The 19,560-nt window shown below is 42.8% G+C and overlaps 2 protein-coding genes across 3 annotated transcripts; both read left to right on the top strand.

Annotated features, from left to right (window-relative positions):
• The first annotated feature begins 3,158 nt into the window (after window positions 1–3,158).
• On the top strand, window positions 3,159–6,016 carry LOC130389364 (aerolysin-like protein). The gene is made up of 3 exons (XM_056599114.1): window positions 3,159–3,244; window positions 4,309–4,801; window positions 5,442–6,016. Exons 2-3 carry the CDS (start codon window positions 4,319–4,321, stop codon window positions 5,910–5,912), a joined length of 954 nt encoding a protein of 317 aa, XP_056455089.1. The 5' UTR covers window positions 3,159–3,244; window positions 4,309–4,318; the 3' UTR covers window positions 5,913–6,016.
• LOC130389366 (aerolysin-like protein) lies at window positions 3,178–18,789 on the top strand. Of its 2 annotated transcripts, none has more exons than XM_056599116.1 (3): window positions 3,178–3,244; window positions 17,069–17,561; window positions 18,182–18,789. In XM_056599116.1, the coding sequence occupies exons 2-3, from the start codon at window positions 17,079–17,081 to the stop codon at window positions 18,629–18,631; spliced, it is 933 nt and encodes a 310-aa protein (XP_056455091.1). In that variant the 5' UTR covers window positions 3,178–3,244; window positions 17,069–17,078; the 3' UTR covers window positions 18,632–18,789. The 2 variants fall into 2 exon arrangements, with proteins under 2 accessions (XP_056455091.1, XP_056455090.1); XM_056599115.1 differs by lacking the exon at window positions 3,178–3,244 and adding an exon at window positions 15,723–15,811.
• Window positions 18,790–19,560: the final 771 nt, after the last annotated feature.

Below are 19,560 nucleotides of genomic sequence, written 5' to 3'. Positions count from 1 at the left end.
CAATTGGGTTGTTTCAGTCATTAGCCAGTGACGTCAGTGGGGGTGGCAAGTGGAATCACGTGACAGCACTTGGACGTTGGATGTCCATGTCCTACAAGCCACAGCGAGACATTATAGGACAGACCTGCCTCTGTAATGGTTATGTACAAATACGTGTATCGTTACACCCCTAGTCAGTGTTGCCAGATTGGTCCATATTTCCCGCCCGATCTGGCAACATTGGCTGCAGCCAGCGTTGCCAGATTGGGCGGGAAATACGGCATATTCCAGGTGCAGCTATGCCTGGAATATGCAGGTTTACACAGTGAAACCTGTTACTGGAAGGCCAGAAAAAAAACAAGGCATACGTGTTGTGTTGGACATGACAGCCGGTCTCAAGGGGCATAACATCACATGCGATAACTTTTTCACATCACATAGGCTTGGTCAGGAGCTGCTAAAAAGAAAGCTCACCATAGTGGGCACAGTGAGGAAGAACAAGCCTCAACTTTCCCCTGCACTGGTTTCGACCAGAGGGAGAAATGCACTCTCATCCAAATTTGCTTTCACTGACACACAGTCTTGGGTCATATTTGCCCAAGAAAAATAAGAATGTCATCCTGACACAAATACGCCGCTGTCAGCAAAGCAGAGCACAGGAAACCCCAGATCACCCTGGACTACAACAGAAACAAAGGAGGCGTTGACTGCCTTGATAAGGTATTGTATATTTTCATCTGTCATGCATATTGTATTCATGTCAAACATTTTGTGTAAGACAGATTCAATATCGTTTCAAATCGAGTCATTGTTTCTTTCATTGCAGCTTACTGGTACATACACCTGCAAGTGAATGACAGCTCGTTGGCCTGTGGCAGTGTACCACAACATCCTTGATGTGTCTGCATGTAATGCATATGTGGTGTGGACAGCGATTGACCCAGCCTGGAATCAGGGGAAATGTTTCAAGAGGAGGCTCTTCCTGGCAGAGCTTGGGAAAGCTTTAGTGACTCCTCTAATTCAACGGCGCCAGCACCTTCCCCGCACACCAGCCTCTGGCGGTCTGGTGAGGAGTCTGCAAGCCCTCGCCACTGCCCTGGCCGCTCTCCCCCCAATACAGGGGCAGAAACGGAAGCGATGCGAGCTCTGTGCCCCTAGAGACAATAAGACACGTCTTACATGTTTCAAATGTGATGCATACGTTTGCAAGGCACACTGCGACCTGATTGCAAAATGCCACTCCTGTGTTTGAACACACACACACACACACACACACACACACACACACACACACACACACACACACACACACACACACACACACACACGATGTGTTCATGTTGATGTTCTGTGAATTTGGTCTCTGTTTAGATTTTTCTGTCTTTTTTTTTTTTTACAATAATTCCTTGTAACTCCTATTTACTGCAGTTATTCATGTAAACCAGTCGTCGGGAGACATTGTTTACAGGTTAAAAGGGAGTTCAATAAAATTTGGTAATGATCATTGTTTTTTTTTTTATTGTAAGGGCAGTTAAAACAGACCGGTCTAATTTGACCGGGAGCACCAAAGTAATGGGAGAGAAACGAACACGACACAAAGGTTAAAATTAAACAAAAACAAAGGCTTACTTTTCAAACATGCATTTCTCACAAACAGGCACTGAACACTGACAAGGTCGGACAAACAAAAGAGCTGTCTACATCAGCTAAATTTAAATGTTACTGATGGTGTTTTGATAAAACACATGATAGTGTTATGGCAAAGTGACCAGAATGCAGACTGCTTCAACCTGTAGGCTACAATTTGAATAAGTGGCGATTGTCATGCAGCAATCTGCCTAGGGGAGCAGCATCTTTATGGTCATTCTCCGAACAATGAGTCGACTCGATGAATGAGAGATGGCTCTTTAGTGTTCTCTCTGTGCGGTTTCCCCGCAGTCTCCACACCTGCTGTAGGCTACATCCAAATCTCCCCTTCCATACTGTAATAAAGTAGTAGAAGACAAGAAAATAAACATTAGGACGGTCAATTAATGAACATTTCTAGAACATGTAAAAACTCAAAGATTATTTTGTTTGCACGTTTAAGAAAGGTTACTGGTCCGCTCTGACCATTGTGTTTGGTCATATTAAAAAGAAAAAAGGCATAGCCATCAATACAGTAAATAGGACAGGAGGGGACAGGCTCTGTTAGCTCCGGATAGCGCTTTAGCATTGAGTTAGTGGGGCTTCTGTCATTCAAACAACTCGGACATGTAGTTCAGATATCTGATATCTGTACCCATGGTGGATTGTATAGTGCTCCCTGTTGTCATGTTGGTGGTATTCTGTATCTGACAACTGTCGGTCATGCTTTAAATCCTACAGCAGGGAGCACCAGAAAGGAGGGGAACCATACGCCAAACTAAATTGTATTACTGTTTAAGGAAAGAATATATATTGTGGGGGGGGGGGGGTTAGGACCATTGCAAGTTCGACCTCTGGCGCACTCCAAGGTCAATTCTCGTAGCCGTGCGGTGTAAAGGGTGCGAGAGTTGCATAACCGCTTGACCTGGGCTCCTGTCTTGTCCTTCTCGTGCTGCTCGCCACAATATCGCTTTGCCCTGCACACCACAGTGAGGGTTTTAATTCGCACTAGCAGCTAGTCCCCCATTTCCTCCCTTGTCCGTTCCATCTGTCCGTTTACATGTTTAGTAAGCGTGTTTTATTTCACTTGTTCCATCTAATTTAATAAATTAATAAAATTAAGGGTGCCACCAGAGGGCACCAACACATTTGCCGCCCAGACGATCGCCTATAGGTCGCCTATGCCGATCGCCGGCCCTGAGTGCGTAAGACAGGTGTTTTAGCAGAGTACGGGAGGAGAAGAGGCTGTGGTGAATTCTGTGTCTCTGTGAACTCCACAACAAGTGACTCTTGAATCATTTGTCGTGTTTTGGGAAGCTGGTGGGCGACTCTGCAGTCCTGACATTGACAAGTATCTAGTTCCACATTTTGTGGTGCCAAAACAGTTAGCAAACTGTTAACTTGGCAAACAACTTCCCCTATCTTGCCATAACTTATCTCAACGAGCATCTCTGGTGACATCCCTCTGTAGGGTCAGGGTTAGGGTTAGGGCATCTGTGGTGTGGTCAGAGGGGCGTGGTTAGGGTCGGCTATAAGATACGACTCTCAAGGGGCTCTCTACAGTGAGGTCAGATCCATACTGACGATTCCATCTGTTCCTGGAAAGGGAAGAAAGACCAGAGCGTAGCCACCAGGACAGGTAAGGAGGATTCAGGGTGGTCTAACCGGGATCTATGGGGTTTTGATCTCTGGGTAATCCTGGCGGCATTTCTCACAAACTAAACATTCAATCAATTAATGGAGAAAAGAATCAGCAGAATAATAGGTAATGAAAATAATCATAACAGTTTGAAACAAAATATTTCAGAATGATTCTCCACCTCAACCAACTACAACAGTAAAATCCTGCATTTAATTGACTGTAATTTTTGCTTGTGTTTTTTTGCAGTGATACAGAGGCAGGTGTATTCAACTCCAAACTGATTTTCAGAGTGCATCTCACTCATAAATAGATGATAGACGGTTGTAACATTTGTAAACAATTACACAACAATATCAGCTCTTAAATCGAAACTCTTAAAGGGGAACAGTCACGCTCGCTAGCTTCTAATATATAGTTCTGCTTCATATGCGTATACATGGCCGTAGCCAGCTCTGAGGTCACCAAGGTCCAGACCTGTGGAATTATTTTTAGAGCAAGAAATTAAACTGGATGGCCTCAACAAGGCCACATGCCAGGGCATCAAGGCTATGCGTTAAAAAACATGATTTCGATTTCACTTTAATTGACGAATCCATTTCTAAAAGCGATAATGCCTTTTTAATAAACAGTGTAACACTTCTAGAGAAATAAAAACACAATTTGTAGCAAAATAATCATTGATATGTAATTAATATTAACACGTTCTCCCCAGGATGCTTTTAATATGTATGAGCCACTACCCAACTCTAGTTTCTGAAAAATCACAAGGATTCTGTGGCCTACATATTATAGCATATATTTTCCTATATTTCTCCATATATTGTAGGTATAACATTTGTCTATTTGTCTACACGTGTGTGTGTGTGTGTGTGTGTGTGTGTGTGTGTGTGTGTGTGTGTGTGTGTGTGTGTGTGTGTGTGTGTGTGTGTGTGTGTGTGTGTGTGTGTGTGTGTGTGTGCGTTATTCAATGGCCTGGTAATGTTTATACATATACGGTAATATTCATACTAGGTATGTTTTTGGTATTATTTTATACATAAACTGTATCATTTCTGTTTCAGGTTATTAATCATGGCGACTACACTACATCTCATCGGTGGACGGGGAGGCAGTTCATTTAGTTTCACTGGCCGTTACAATGGTGCCACCCTCAGGAAGATCGGAGTGGCAGTGGGCGGCTGGCAGATCAAAGCTGTGCGGGCAGAACTGACCGACGGGCGTGTGCAGACCTTTGGAGATGCAGACAGTTTCCGTGAGTTTACGTTTGAACCTGGCGAACGCATCACCAAGCTGTCCCTGTGGGGGAACGGTGCCGGGACACGTCTGGGTGGCATCAAGTTCTGGACGAGTTCTGGACGCGAATTCTTTGAGTACATGAGTGACTGGAGTCTGAAGAACGAGTACTCCATGGATGTGGGGTCTGGAGTCTGCCTGGGGTTGCAGGGGAACGCTGGCTCAGACATCGACAATATGGGATTCGTCTTCATCAATGCCATCCAGTCGTCTGTGCTAACCGACATGACCTATCCCAGCCTGGCCATGTACACACCCGAGGTGAGTGCTGCTATGTGTGGAAGACCTGAGTCTGAATATGGCAGGCTAAGTGGGCCAATACATTTAAATTAACAAGTGTTTCTTTATTAACTCCGATAAGCAATTGAAATGGAATAATTTTCATGCATCAATAGCACCTGTTTTTGTAGTAGGTTGTGTCCAGGACCGAAATTGGCAAGTATTTTTACTCTTTCCCATCATAAACAAAGCATGATTTATACCTATCTTTCATAGCATACATTACTCTAATATATTAATCAAATGTATTTTATAAAGCCCTTTTTTATATCAGCAGCTGTCACAAGGTGCTTTTTTTAAGAAGAATGAAGAAAGATTTGTTCTGATCAAGTGCTTGTTGGCCCACTTTTACGTTCCATAAAGGAAAACTTGATGAGTGTTGTCCACCGTATAAACATTATAATTTGATAAAATGGTTGACATTTATGTATTTTGTTTAATTTCATTAGGTCAATAAAATAGTGTCAGCACTTAAATCTTTTGATTTTCTCCCCTGGGGGATTAATAAAGTGTTAAAGTCTAAATGTTAGACTAAATAAATGAGTTGATATTTTCTGTACTGGTTATTAAGTATTATTTTGTGTGTTGCCTGAAAAATATGCATTTTTTTTTGTGTTTGAAGGTAAAAAAAGAATACGTAAAAACTGTGTCTTATCACAATGGCAGCACTGCGGATCAAGAGCATACATTTACGTACAGCAGATCTGTGACCAAGTCTACCACCTGGAGCACCACCACTAAGATTGAGTCCACCGTCAGCCTGACTGTTACAGCAGGGATCCCGGAAGTGGCGGAGGTATCTGCTGGGTTTAGCGTGACCGTGGGAGCGGAGCAGACCTCCTCAGTGTCCAAAGAAGAGACCATAAACGAATCAGATGAGGTCAATGTGACGGTCCCGGCAGGAAAGATCGTGAAAGTTGAGGCGTCAGTGGGACGAGCAGTCATCGACCTCCCCTACTCGGCCACAGTGAAGATCAGATGCCTGAATGGCAGCGAGCTGCGCTTCAAATCCACCGGCAACTACCATGGTGTGGCTTTCAGTGGAGTGACTGTTAATGTCACTGAGTCTGATTATGTGAACGATGGAGAATAAGATGCATCAACATCTTACTGTGCACAGTTTTAATATTGATTGCATTACATTGGTTTGATTGCTAATGTAGAGTGACTGTCACAGATAAATAAATCATAATCATTAACCTGCTTGTGTTTCCGTGTTCATCCTTAGAGCTTGTTCAACAAAATATGAAAATGAGTCTGTCTAGCTGATCCCATTATTTAACGTTTCAGTTAAGTAAGTGATAATTTCAGTTCAAATATTCTATATGCTGTTAATAATTTAGTTTTCCAGTCCAACAGCCTGGAAAGATAATACGTTTCTGCACACTTCCAGTAAGATGCTCATAGCTTTAAAAGTTGAGGTTTATGCTAAATCGCTTCAGTAAATGTGGGACAGGTAATAATCTAAATAGTGCCAAAGATAATTCATTACACAATTGTTCCAAAGATACAGTACATTGCCAACAGAAAAACAGCAATTCAGCCGAAGGCACACCTTCATAGGACAAAACATGTTGGTTCCCTAACCTAGGGTGACCTCAGTCCCCAATACACGGAAAGAGTTCACAGCAAGTGTTCAAGAGGAAGGGGAGATCTTAATATTGAATATTCGCAATAAGTTCTACTTTAATATTTGTCCACTTGGGGGTACGTTTTGTGTAACCTGTAAGTCAAGTGATATCTTCAATATTGTCACATAATCATAACAGTATTAACAAAGATAGGCCTATATTAAAAAAAAATAATAACATTTGTAGACTGAAAAAGACAAATCCTGGAAGCCTTTTGTTAAACTTTTGCAGACATAACAGCCGAACAAACTTCCTACAATGGAAATCAAATATTGTTTGGGAAGCTCTTCCCAACACTGTAGATGTTCCCACAAATGTGTTTCACTTGTAGGTTGCTTTGTTTTCACCCCAGAGCTATAGAGAGAGAGAGTTGCGACACGCTATGATCTCGCCGACAGGGTGGTCACGTGGTTATCACGGGGTTCATGTAAGCCTCAATAGATCCAAAGACCAAACACGCCGCGCTGTCAATGTTATTCTATGGGACGACAGCAGAGATTTCAATATTGAATGGTAAATATGAATGAAAAAAACACATACAAGTATTGGTCTGACTGTTATTGCATTATTGCATATTTGTAAATGTCAGTTTTACATTTAGATTGGTAGGGGGACAACTGAAAGCTATCTATCAGTATTACTTAGATACGTTTTTAAGTTTTTGAGGAGAGCTTCACGTTCGTGTTAGCATACTGGCTTAACCTTAACTTTTACCTTGCATCTGTTTTGAAATCAAAGTATTCGAGATGTTCTACAATGATCATTTTAAGATATAAGCCACACAAAGTATCAAATATATTAAAGAATAACAACTCATTACGCTTGAATGAATGAAAAAGTATTCTATACTTTCCGCCATTACAATACTTATAATAGCCCTGAGCAAATTCAAAATTGGTTTAGAGGGAGGGAGGATCCTCGTTTGGTCATGAACTCTGACCTCTAACCTATTCTCAATAGTCAGGGCATAAGTGGTTGAGGAACAGTTGTTACCCGCTCTGTGATCTTCAATGGTGTCATGGTTCATTGGTTACAACAACTAACATTTTATAGATCAATGGTCATACCATGGTTGGCTGTGCAGCGTTTGGATGCTCCAATCGGTCCGAGAAGGGTTACCACATGTACGGCTTCCCCAAGGACCAAGAGCGCAGGAAGAAATGGATGGCAATGGTCAGCCGTCAAAACGTACAAGTGACAGGGGTCAGCAACAGTCAAAAACTATGTAATGTAAGTAATGTTCACAACACTTGCTCGCATTTCAAAGGGCATAATAATTCTATGTGTAGAGAATTATGACGTTTCAATGATATTTGAAGTGCAATGGAAACTGATCTTACAAGCCTACCTACAGGTACACTTTGAAGATGACCAATTCACTGCCACAAAATGAGAAGGGATGTTGAAGTTGAGGCCCGATGCAGTCCCAACAGTTTTCATTCATCGCCCTAAGCCGAAGAGGAGGAAATCCCCTTCTGTGAGGGTGCCTCCAGAACCAAGTGCTACGGACCACACATACTGCGCCAAATTAAACTTCGGTATGATCCATGCAGCTAACAATATTCCCCATTTCATCTAATTGAAGGATAGACTACACTCCTAATGAGATTACATAATTCAGGGGTAAACGGTGAAGGAATAACTTTTCCAGGGCCAGCTGCTCCAGGGACCAGACTGCCAGGGACCGATGGGGCGACTGTGGAGGACCTAATAAGGCAACTAGAAAAGGAAAAATTAATGAGAAGGAGAGCAGAGAGGGCTCTTGTAAAACAAAAAAGAATCAATTTGGCACTAAGAAAGAGAAACAATTCAGTCAACAAGAAGTTAAAACAAATGTTTAATAGCGACCAAATTAGAGCCCTTGGACAGGAAAATAGACAAATACGTTGGGGGAAGGAGACAATTAAAAAAGCCATACGGGTTAAATTTGTGGTAAGATGGCCGCCAGTGGTGACGTTCTAGACGCCACCGTAAGGCATCTAGTTAATAATTATATATGCATAGGACGGGTAAGCATCATGGAGGCTTCCATGTTCTTCTGGTCTATGAACGGCCGAGAGGGACAAAAAGCACTACGTGGTACAGGAAATGCAAACGCATTTTCACTCTGAGCCAGCGTGAAGGATGACTGAAATAATTCACTATCTTGCTCGAGGAGTTATTACTCATACATGATTAGCTTTACACTAATGATTCAATGCAGTTTGAAATTTGTTTGAAATAACGAACCTCATCACTTGAATGACTCGATGAGGTAGTATTGGATGTCATGACACAGCTTCTTGGCGCATACTGCACCGCGTCGTTTTTGAACAAGCGAGCACTATTAGTTTGAATGCAATATACAATTGTACCACTAGATGGGAGTAATTTTTACACAGTGTCCCTTTAACTCTATTCATTTCAGAAATATAAATTGAATAAACACGCTTTCTCCCCAGATGTCAGTCCTGGTTGTGGTTGCAGTTTTAACCACTAGATGGCAATATCTCTACACTGTATGACTCAAGCGAAGCTTACGCACCTTGATTGGCCTTTAAACGTTTAATCAAACAGGCCTCCTTTACATCAGTTCACACATTCTGTTTTAACGAATTTGTATAAAAGCATAATTTTCCCTTGGATTGAGATTAATAATAATATAACAGGACGTTATAATGGTTGGTTACATGTAAATGTTGTTTTATGTTCATGTTTAATACTGCCCATAAAAAAATATAAACTGATCTTCAACTCTTTGGCATGATAATTAAGTCCTTATACTTTTACCAAAGTAGACTTTTGTGAGGTTATAGAACAATTAATCTGTCTTAATTATGGAAAAGATAATCAAAAATCAGAGCCTAATAAGTTGTGGATAATAGGCTGCATAGATAGTCGTTTGCTCTTTCCAGGGCAAATCCTCGGGATGTCGTGATATACGTTTATTTATAGGATGATGGATCTATATCTGTTTGGTGTGAAGTTGGTCTTTCACTGTTGTGGTATTAATGGATGTATTCCGGCCTGTAGTCTTTTACTTGGGACATAATGTACAGACAGCTCAACCCCCAAAAGCTTGGAACTTAACCCAATGGTGGTCAGTTGACAACCATTTTCGATTACGGTTTATTTAGAAAATATTTTTAATTTAGGTTTAGTTATTTAATCTGTTCATATCTTATACGTAAGATAGTGTTAATTAAATTGATGTCCTCTAGTCGTATGTTCATTCTAGGCCATGTTGAAACATGTTAGTGCAACATGGTGGGCTCGCTGGAAGAGGACCCTCTCCTAGATATACAGGGCTCTATATAGGATAACGAAAACATCATTTATTCTATGGGACTATGCACAAAAAAAGAATTTAAACATATGTGAGAATGAGGTATTGAACCCCCAACTCACATGAGGGACGGGACGCAACCAAGGAGTCAGTTGGTCCAAAGCAGGAGGCGGAATGGACCAACTGACTCCTTCAACCCTCAGAGGGTTGAAGGAGTCAGTTGGTCCATTCCGAAAATGGTGCCGGTTTATTTACTGTGCCAAAAAGTACAAAAAGTCACACAAAAGAATACAGCCTCTCGGCAAGCTGTTACATAACTAACGCCCAACCTTTTTCCCTCACCATGTCTCCCCATTAAATAGGCCTACCAATCAGGGCCGATTGGGAGAGCCCACTGGGATAGGTGACGCATCAATACAACATGATCAATCAAACACCACACACACACACACACACACACACACACACACACACACACACACACACACACACACACACACACACACACACACACACACACACACACACACACACACACACACACACACACACACACACACACACAGCACAGTCTTTGATAAATAAATCACACCAATCATAACGACACTCAGAAGTACAAACGCTACCTCACCACCCCCGCCATTAGCAAACCAAATGAACTGTCCCGGAACAGAAAATAAAGCCCTGGTTCCCATGCGGCACGCGTTCCCCATGGACCAGTTTGCCGGACGGACAGGAAGGAGGGTAGTTGACAAACAAATGTATGTGTGAATTATCTAGCATGTTGTAAATAAATGGAGTGTATTAAACTGTGGTGTGTGGTTGTTTGTAGTGTGGTGCTATGTGTGTATGCGAAGGTGAACGGCTAAATTCAAAGATTCAAGATTCAAAGATTCAAAAAGCTTTATTGTCTAGTATGTTGCCATACTAGAAAATTGTCTTCTGACTGAAGGCTTGGAGGTGTGTGTGTGTGTGTGTGTGTGTGTGTGTGTGTGTGTGTGTGTGTGTGTGTGTGTGTGTGTGTGTGTGTGTGTGTGTGTGTGTGTGTGTGTGTGTGTGTGTGTGTTATTTGTGTGAGTTCTTTGAGGAATGAGTGTTCTGTGTGTGTATGGGGATGAATGATTTTTTGTAGATAGCTTTCCTGGCCAAAGGCATTCTGAATCTTGGGAAGGAAGTAGATCAAAACAAGGATGGAGTGGGTGGGAGGGATCTAAGAGGATGGAGTTGGTCTTCCTTCCCACTGCCTGGATATACAGATCCTCCAGCGCTTTCTGGTGTATTCCTATTAGCTTGCTTGCTTGCTTAGTTAATCTATTAAGTCTGCTTTTGCTTGCGTTTGTGAGGAAGCCGTACCAGGATGTAATGTTGCAAGTGATGATGGATTCCACCAGAGATCGGTAGCATATCTGGGGAAATGCGACCCTCGCTTTTCACAACATACTTATAAATACTTTTTACATTTCTGTCAAGTCCGTTACACTAGATGGCATTACATTCTACATATTACACCTTTAAGTGTAAACATCGGCTTGATTTTTATGTTGTTTTTTTACATAATTCAAAAACTTCTAAATAATGCGAGGAACTTGCATTTGAACGATTTCTTCCTGGATGTTCCTCGTTTCCCATTTCTCAGGACATTTCTCTCATGAATTGTGTCGAAAAGCTCTTATTGAATGTTTTATGTGAATGGCTGAATCTGCCAACTAGAGCTTGATCGAGGGCACCTTGGGTGGCGGTTTATTTGTGGACGATGTTGTCGATGTGTGTGTTACCTGTAGTTGGGTGTGTTACGTAAGCAGTCTGTCGTGCTCCTGTGTGAGGCCCTTAGCCTGCCTCCCCATAGCCTCCAACTCAACCCAGGCCCTAAGGACAACTCGGGAGAAAACATCACATTTGAAAACACATCTGATTTTAATTTAACGTATATACAGTATTTGAGAGTGTGAGAGGTGTCAAAGTGTTGACTGATAGAATAAAGATGCAAATGTAGCAAGTAAGTAAATACCCAGAATTCTCCGGCTGATTTTGACAAGATTGGCTCTGGTGTGGCCCAACAACGAATCGAGAGGAAATCCATACTTCTGAATGAGGCAGGAATGCAATGGCTTCTGTGTCTTACCATGATTTGGGGTTTATTTTGAAGGCTTATCTCCGGGATGCTTCAGACCTGTTTCAGCTGTAGGTTCTCCGGCTGGTACCGGGTGGCTGCCTGGTTAGCGCCAACCGTCTGGGCCTGAAGTCTGGCGCTGTCCGTGGTTGCTAAGGCAACCTGGTTCACCAAGGTCACAAAGCGACGCATGATACTGTGAGGCGCTCACAAGACCGGCCCGGACAGGGAGACAGAAAACCCATTGAACCCCCAATGTCCACAATCTACTGGTAGGGACCCCTGTGTATACCTGTTCATTCATGAGAATCACCATTCCTGCTAAATGACTAAATAACAGTAACAGCAAATACATGCCGATTGCCCAATATACTGATAGCAACTCATCTTTTATAAATGCAAAACGTTGAAACATGCGGTTGTTTTTTAGGGAGTCAGGGAGGCCTATATTCCGGTCAACTATGTCCATGCAGCAGTTTCATATCCTGTCAAGAGTTATCAGATTTGATGACAGAGCTACACGACCTTTCCGCTGGCGAGATGACAAACTGGCTGCCATCAGGAACGTTTGGGACATGTGGGTGGAGCGCTGTGGGTGGTGTTATTGTGTAACGTGTGTGTGTGTGTGTGTATAGGGGAGGTGGTGTTATTGTGTAACGTGTGTGTGTGTGTGTGTGTATAGGGGAGGTGGTGTTATTGTGTAACGTGTGTGTGTGTGTGTGTATAGGGGAGGTGGTGTTAATGTGTAACGTGTGTGTGTGTGTGTGTGTGTGTGTGTGTAGGGGAGGTGGTGTTGGGTGGTGTTATTGTGTAACGTTTGTGTGTGTGTGTGTATAGCCTACCACTAATGTACAACCCAGGCCCTGAGGTGACAGTGGACGAGCGCCTGGTCCCTTTCAGAGGTCGCTGTCCATTCAAACAGTACATCCCAAGCAAACCAGGCAAGTATGGGATCAAGATCTGGGCAGCATGTGATGCCAGGAGCAGCTACGCCTGGAATATGCAGGTTTACACAGTGAAACCTGTTACTGGAAGGCCAGAACAAAAACAAGGCATACGTGTTGTGTTGGACATGACAGCCGGTCTCAAGGGGCATAACATCACATGCGATAACTTTTTCACATCACATGGGCTTGGTCAGGAGCTGCTAAAAAGAAAGCTCACCATAGTGGGCACAGTGAGGAAGAACAAGCCTCAACTTCCCCCTGCACTGGTTTTGACCAGAGGGAGAAATGCACAAATATGCTTTCACTGACACACAGTCGTGTGTCATATTTTCCAAGAAAAATAAGAATGTCCATCCTGACACAAATACGCTGCTGTCAGCAAAGCAGAGCACAGGAAACCCCAGATCATCCTGGACTACAACAGAAACAAAGGAGGCGTTGACTGCCTTGATGAGGTATTGTATATTTTCATCTGTCATGCATTTGATTTACTTGTATTCATGTAAAACATTTTGTGTAAGACAGATTCAATATTGTTTCAAATCGAGTCATTGTTTCTTTCATTGCAGCTTACTGGTACATACACCTGCAAGTGAATGACAGCTCGTTGGCCTGTGGCAGTGTTCCACAACATCCTTGATGTGTCTGCATGTAATGCATATGTGGTGTGGACAGCGATTGACCCAGCCTCAGCCTGGAATCAGGGGAAATGTTTCAAGAGGAGGCTCTTCCTGGCAGAGCTTGCGAAAGCTTTAGTGACTCCTCTAATTCAACGGCGCCAGCACCTTCCCCGCACACCAGCCTCTGGCGGTCTGGTGAGGAGTCTGCAAGCCCCCGCCACTGCCCTGGCCGCTCTCCCCCCAATACAGGGGCAGAAACGGAAGCGATGCAAGCTCTGTGCCCCTAGAGACAATAAGACACGTCTTACATGTTTCAAATGTGATGCGTACGTTTGCAAGGCACACTGCGACCTGATTGCAAAATGCCACTCCTGTGTTTGAACACACACACACACACACACACACACACACACACACACACACACACACACACACACACACACACACACACACACACACACACACACACCACACAAGCACACACAACACACACACACACACACACACACACACACACACACACACACACACACACACACACACACACGATGTGTTCATGTTGATGTTCTGTGAATTTGGTCTCTGTTTAGATTTTTCTGTCTTTTTTTTTTACAATAATTCCTTGTGACTCCTATTTACTGCAGTTATTCATGTAAACCAGTAGTCTGGAGACATTGTTTACAGGTTAAAAGGGAGTTCAATAAAATTTGGTAATGATCATTGGTTTTTTTGTTATTGTAAGTCTAGTTAAAACAGACCGGTCTAATTTGACCGGGAGCACCAAAGTAAGGGGAGAGAAACGAACACGACACAAAGGTTAAAATGAAACAAAAACAAAGGCTTACCTTTCAAACATGCATTTCTCACAAACAGGCACTGAACACTGACAAGGTCGGACAAACAAAAGAGCTGTCTACATCAACTCAATTTAAATGTTACTGATGGTGTTTTGATAAAACACATGATAGTGTTATGGCAAAGTGACCAGAATGCAGACTGCTTCAACCTGTAGGCTACAATTTGAATAAGTGCCGATTGTCATGCAGCAATCTGCCTAGGGGAGCAGCATCTTTATGGTCATTCTCCGACCAATGAGTCCACTCTATGAATGAGAGATGGCTCTTTAGTGTTCTCTCTGTGCGGTTTCCCCGCAGTCTCCACACCTGCTGTAGGCTAAATCCAAATCTCCCCTTCCATACTGTAATAAAGTAGTAGAAGACAAGAAAATAAACATTAGGACGGTCAATTAATGAACATTTCTACAACATGTAAAAACTCAAAGATTATTTTGTTTGCACGTTTAAGAAAGGCTACTGGTCCGCTCTGACCATTGTGTTTGGTCATATTAAAAAGAAAAAAGGCATAGCCATCAATACAGTAAATAGGACAGGAGGGGACAGGCTCTGTTAGCTCCGGATAGCGCTTTAGCATTGAGTTAGTGGGGCTTCTGTCATTCAAACAACTCGGACATGTAGTTCAGATCTCTGATATCTGATATCCGTACCCATGGTGGATTGTATAGTGCTCCCTGTTGTCATGTTGGTGTGATGTTGGTATTCTGTATCTGACATCTGTCGGTCATGCTTTAAATCCTACAGCAGGCAGCACCAGAAAGGAGGGGAACCATGCGCCAAACTAAATTGTATTACTGTTTAAGGAAAGAATATATATTGTGGGGGGGGGTTAGGACCATTGCAAGTTCGACCTCTGGCGCACTTCAAGGTCAATTCTCGTAGCCGTGCGGTGTAAAGGGCGCGAGAGTTGCATAACCGCTTGACCTGGGCTCCCGTCTCGTCCTTCTCGCGCTGCTCGCCACAATATCGCGTTGCCCTGCACACCACAGTGAGGGTTTTAATTCGCACTAGCAGTTAGTCCCCCGTTCCCTCCCTTGTCCGTTCCATTTGGGAACATGTTTAGCAAGCGTGTTTTATTTCACTTGTTCCATATAATTTAATAAATTAATAAAATTAAGGGTGCCACCAGAGGGCACCAACACATTTGCTGCCCAGACGATCGCCTATAGGTCGCCTATGCCGATCGCCGGCCCTGAGTGCGTAAGACAGGTGTTTTAGCAGAGTACGGGAGGAGAAGAGGCTGTGGTGAATTCTGTGTCTCTGTGAACTCCACAACAAGTGACTCTTGAGTCATTTGTCGTGTTTTGGGAAGCTGGTGGGCGACTCTGCAGTCCTGACATTGACAAGTATCTTGTTCCACATTTTGTGGTGCCAAAACAGTTAGCAAACTGTTAACTTGGCAAACAACTTCCCCTATCTTGCCATAACTTATCAGAGGGGCGTGGTTAGGGTCGGCTATAAGAGACGACTCTCAAGGGGCTCTCTACAGTGAGGTCAGATCCATACTGACGATTCCATTAGTTCCTGGAAAGGGAAGAAAGACCAGAGCGGAGCCACCAGGACAGGTAAGGAGGATTCAGGGTGGTCTAACCGGGATCTATGGGGTTTTGATCACTGGGTAATCATGACGGCATTTCTCACAAACTAAACATTCAATCAATTAATGGAGAAAAGAATCAGCAGAATAATACGTAATGAAAATAATCATAACAGTTTGAAACAAAATATTTCAGAATGAACTCTACCTCAACCAACTACAACAGTAAAATCCTGCATTTAATTTACTGTAATTTTTGCATGTGTTTTTTTGCAGTGATACAGAGGCAGGTGTATTCAACTCCAAACTGATTTTCAGAGTGCATCTCACTCATAAATAGATGATAGACGGTTGTAACATTTGTAAACAATTACACAACAATATCAGCTCTTAAATCGAACCTCTTAAAGGGGAACAGTCACGCTCGCTAGCTTCTAATATATAGTTCTGCTTCATATGTGTATACATGCCCGTAGCCAGCTCTGAGGTCACCAAGGTCCAGACCTGTGGAATTATTTTTAGAGCAAGAAATTAAACTGGATGGCCTCAACAAGGCCACATGCCAGGGCATCAAGGCTATGCGTTAAAAAACATGATTTCGATTTCACTTGAATTGACGAATCCATTTCTAAAAGCGATAATGCCTTTTTAATAAACAGTGTAACACTTCTAGAGAAATAAAAACACAATTTGTAGCAAAAGAATCATTTATATGTAATTAATATTAACCCGCTCCCTCCAGGATGCTTTTAATATGTAGGAGCCACTACCCAACTCTAGTTTCTGAAAAAATGTGGCCTACATATTATAGCATGTATTTCCCTATATTTCTCCAACATTTGTCCTGTAATTTCCTGTAATATTACAACTTGTTCCTAGAAACTGCATCCTATACTTCCAATTCTCCCTATTACCACATTATTATGTGTGTGTGTGTGTGTGTGTGTGTGTGTGTGTGTGTGTGTGTGTGTGTGTGTGTGTGTGTGTGTGTGTGTGTGTGTGTGTGTGTGTGTGTGTGTGTGTGTGTGTGTGTTATTCAATGGCCTGGTAATGTTTTATACGGTAATATTCATACTAGGTGCTAGCATTGGAAATGGCATAGTGCTAACGCCAACCCCTTTAATTTTTGTATTATTTTATACATAAACACCGCCTGCTTTGGTTGTCCGTAAGTTTTCGCCCTTGGATCTTGTCCTTTGATTTACTTTTACAGTTTGAAATGTCTGCATCTTTTGTCGGGCATTCGGAGGATGCATGAATATATTGATGTACATTTCTGTTTCAGGTTATTAATCATGGCGACTACACTGGAAATCATCGGTGGAGGGGGAGGCAGTCCATTTAGTTTCACTGGCCGTGACAATGGTGCCACCCTCAGGAAGATTGGTGTGGCAGTGGGAGGCTGGCAGATCAAAGCTGTGCGGGCAGAACTGACCGATGGGCGTGGGCAGACCTTTGGAAATGCAGTCACTTTCAGTGAGTTTACGTTTGAACTTGGCGAACGCATCACCAAGCTGTCCCTGTGGGGGAACGGTGCTGGGACACGTCTGGGTGGCATCAGGTTCTGGACGAGTTGTGGACGCGAATTCTTCGAGTACATGAATGACTGGGGCCTGAAGACCGAGTACTCCATCGATGTGGGGTCTGGAGTCTGCCTGGGGTTGGAGGGGAATGCTGGCTCAGACATGGACTCAATGGGATTCCTCTTCATCAATGCCATCAAGTCGTCTGTGCTAACCGACATGACCTATCCCAGCCTGGCCATGTACACACCCCAGGTGAGTGCTGCTATTTGTGGAAGACCTGAGTCTGAATATGGAAGGATAAGTGGGCCAATGCATATTAACAAGTGTTTCTTTATTAATTCCGAAAAGCAATTGAAGTGGGATAATTTTCCTGCATGAATAGCACCTGTTTTTGTAGTAGGTGGGGTTAGGGTCCAGGACAGAAATTGGCACCTTTTAGTCCCCTTTCCTATCACTAACAAAGCATGTCTTACACTTATCTTTCATAGGGCAGATTACTCTTATATAATCAATCAAATGTATTTTATAAAGCCCTTTTCATATCAGCAGTTGTCACAAGGTGTTTTTTAAGAAGAATGAGGAAAGATTTGTTCTGATTAAATGCGTGTTGGCCCACTTTGCCTTCCATAAAGACAACACGATGAGTTCTGTCCACTGTATAACATTTTTTACTTACATTAGGTCAATAAAATAGTGTCACCACTTCTTTAGAATTTCTCCCCCGGGGGATTAATAAAGTGTTAAAGTCTAAATCTTAGACAAAATAAATGAGTTTATATTTTCTGTACTGGTTATTAAGAATTATTTTGTGTGCTTCCTGAACAATATGCATATTTTTTGTGTTTTTCCGTATCTGTGTGTGGGGTATGTAGGTAAACAAAGAATATATAAAGTCGGTGACTTATCAAAACGGCACTGCTGCAGATCAAGAGGAGAAATTTACGTACAGCAGATCTGTGACCAAGTCTACCACCTGGAGCACCACCACTAAGATTGAGTCCACCGTCAGCCTGACTGTTACAGCAGGGATCCCGGCAGTGGCGTCGGTGTCTGGTGGGTTTAGCGTGACCGTGGGAGCGGAGCAGACCTCCTCAGTGTCCAAAGAAGAGACCATAACCGAATCAGATGAGGTCACTGTGACGGTCCCGGCAGGAAAGGCCGTGAGTGTTGAGGCGTCAGTGGGACGAGCAGTCATCGACCTCCCCTACTCGGCCACCATGAAGATCACATGCCTGAATGGCAGCGAGCTGCACTTCCAATCCAACGGCAACTACCATGGTGTGGCTTACACTGCAGTGACTGTAAAGTCCACTGAGTTATGAATGTCAAATAAGATGCATCAACATCTTACTGGGCACAGTTTTAATATTGATTGCATAACATTGGTTTGATTGCTAATGCAGAGTAACTGTCACAGATCAATAAATCATCATCATAAACCTGCTTGTGTTTCCATGTCCATCCTTAAAGGGGTAGTTCGGAATTTTGGACATAGGGCCTGATTCCCAAGTGAGCATTGGTATTCTATATCACTGGAGACAGTTTAACACATTTCATTCAGTCCTTCTAGTTGCAGAGTTCGCTCGTGCTAGGCTAGCGCACGGCAACGGGCAATCCTAGCCTGCTATTAAAAACAGTCTTACCCACTCCACAGTACACCCGAGGTAAATCAATTATAACGCAAGACTATAGATTTAAATGTCTGGGTTGATAGAATAATGTTAGAAATAAAACTAACCTTGCATCGCATGAATCATCGAGGGACTACTTTCTCAGCAGAAGCGGAATTTTACTATGCGCTGGTTAGGTTTGTAACCGAATCACGACAGAAGAACGTAAACAGAGAAGCGTGGGACAGAAGCGCAATTGAACGACTATGCAACATGATGGTTCAGTGTGCTTTTAGAAATTGTAGAAATAAACGGTACAGATGGGCACCACAAAGTTTCCACCAATTTCCAGTGCGAGATCCAGAAAGGACTCAACTGTGGCTTGTTGCTGCTGGCTTGGACATCAAAACACCGGCTCGTAGGGATGGGAATTGATAAGAATTTCACGATTCCGATTCCGATTCCGATTCTGCTTATCGATCCGATTCCTTATCGATTCTCTTATCGATTCTCATTGGGTGAGAAAATAAGTATAAATGTGTTTGTTTGCATTACATCTCTTTAATATCTGATCAGAAGTGCTTCTTCTATTAGGAAATTGTACATTTTCAAATCAATTGGTCTAGACGAAAAGATATATG

This window comes from Gadus chalcogrammus, chromosome 9, assembly GCF_026213295.1.
Source record: "Gadus chalcogrammus isolate NIFS_2021 chromosome 9, NIFS_Gcha_1.0, whole genome shotgun sequence".
Lineage (NCBI taxonomy): Eukaryota > Metazoa > Chordata > Actinopteri > Gadiformes > Gadidae > Gadus > Gadus chalcogrammus.
Note: the sequence above shows the minus strand (reverse complement) of the source record. Positions and strands in the feature narration are given on the sequence as shown.

Excerpts from the sequence above, each read along its gene's own strand:
- LOC130389364 (XM_056599114.1), top strand. The coding sequence starts at position 4,319 with ATGGCGACTACACTACATCTCATCGGTGGACGGGGAGGCAGTTCATTT. Across the intron at positions 4,802-5,441 it reads TGGCCATGTACACACCCGAG|GTAAAAAAAGAATACGTAAA; the intron begins GTGAGTGCTGCT and ends TTGTGTTTGAAG.
- LOC130389366 (XM_056599116.1), top strand. The coding sequence starts at position 17,079 with ATGGCGACTACACTGGAAATCATCGGTGGAGGGGGAGGCAGTCCATTT. Across the intron at positions 17,562-18,181 it reads TGGCCATGTACACACCCCAG|GTAAACAAAGAATATATAAA; the intron begins GTGAGTGCTGCT and ends TGGGGTATGTAG.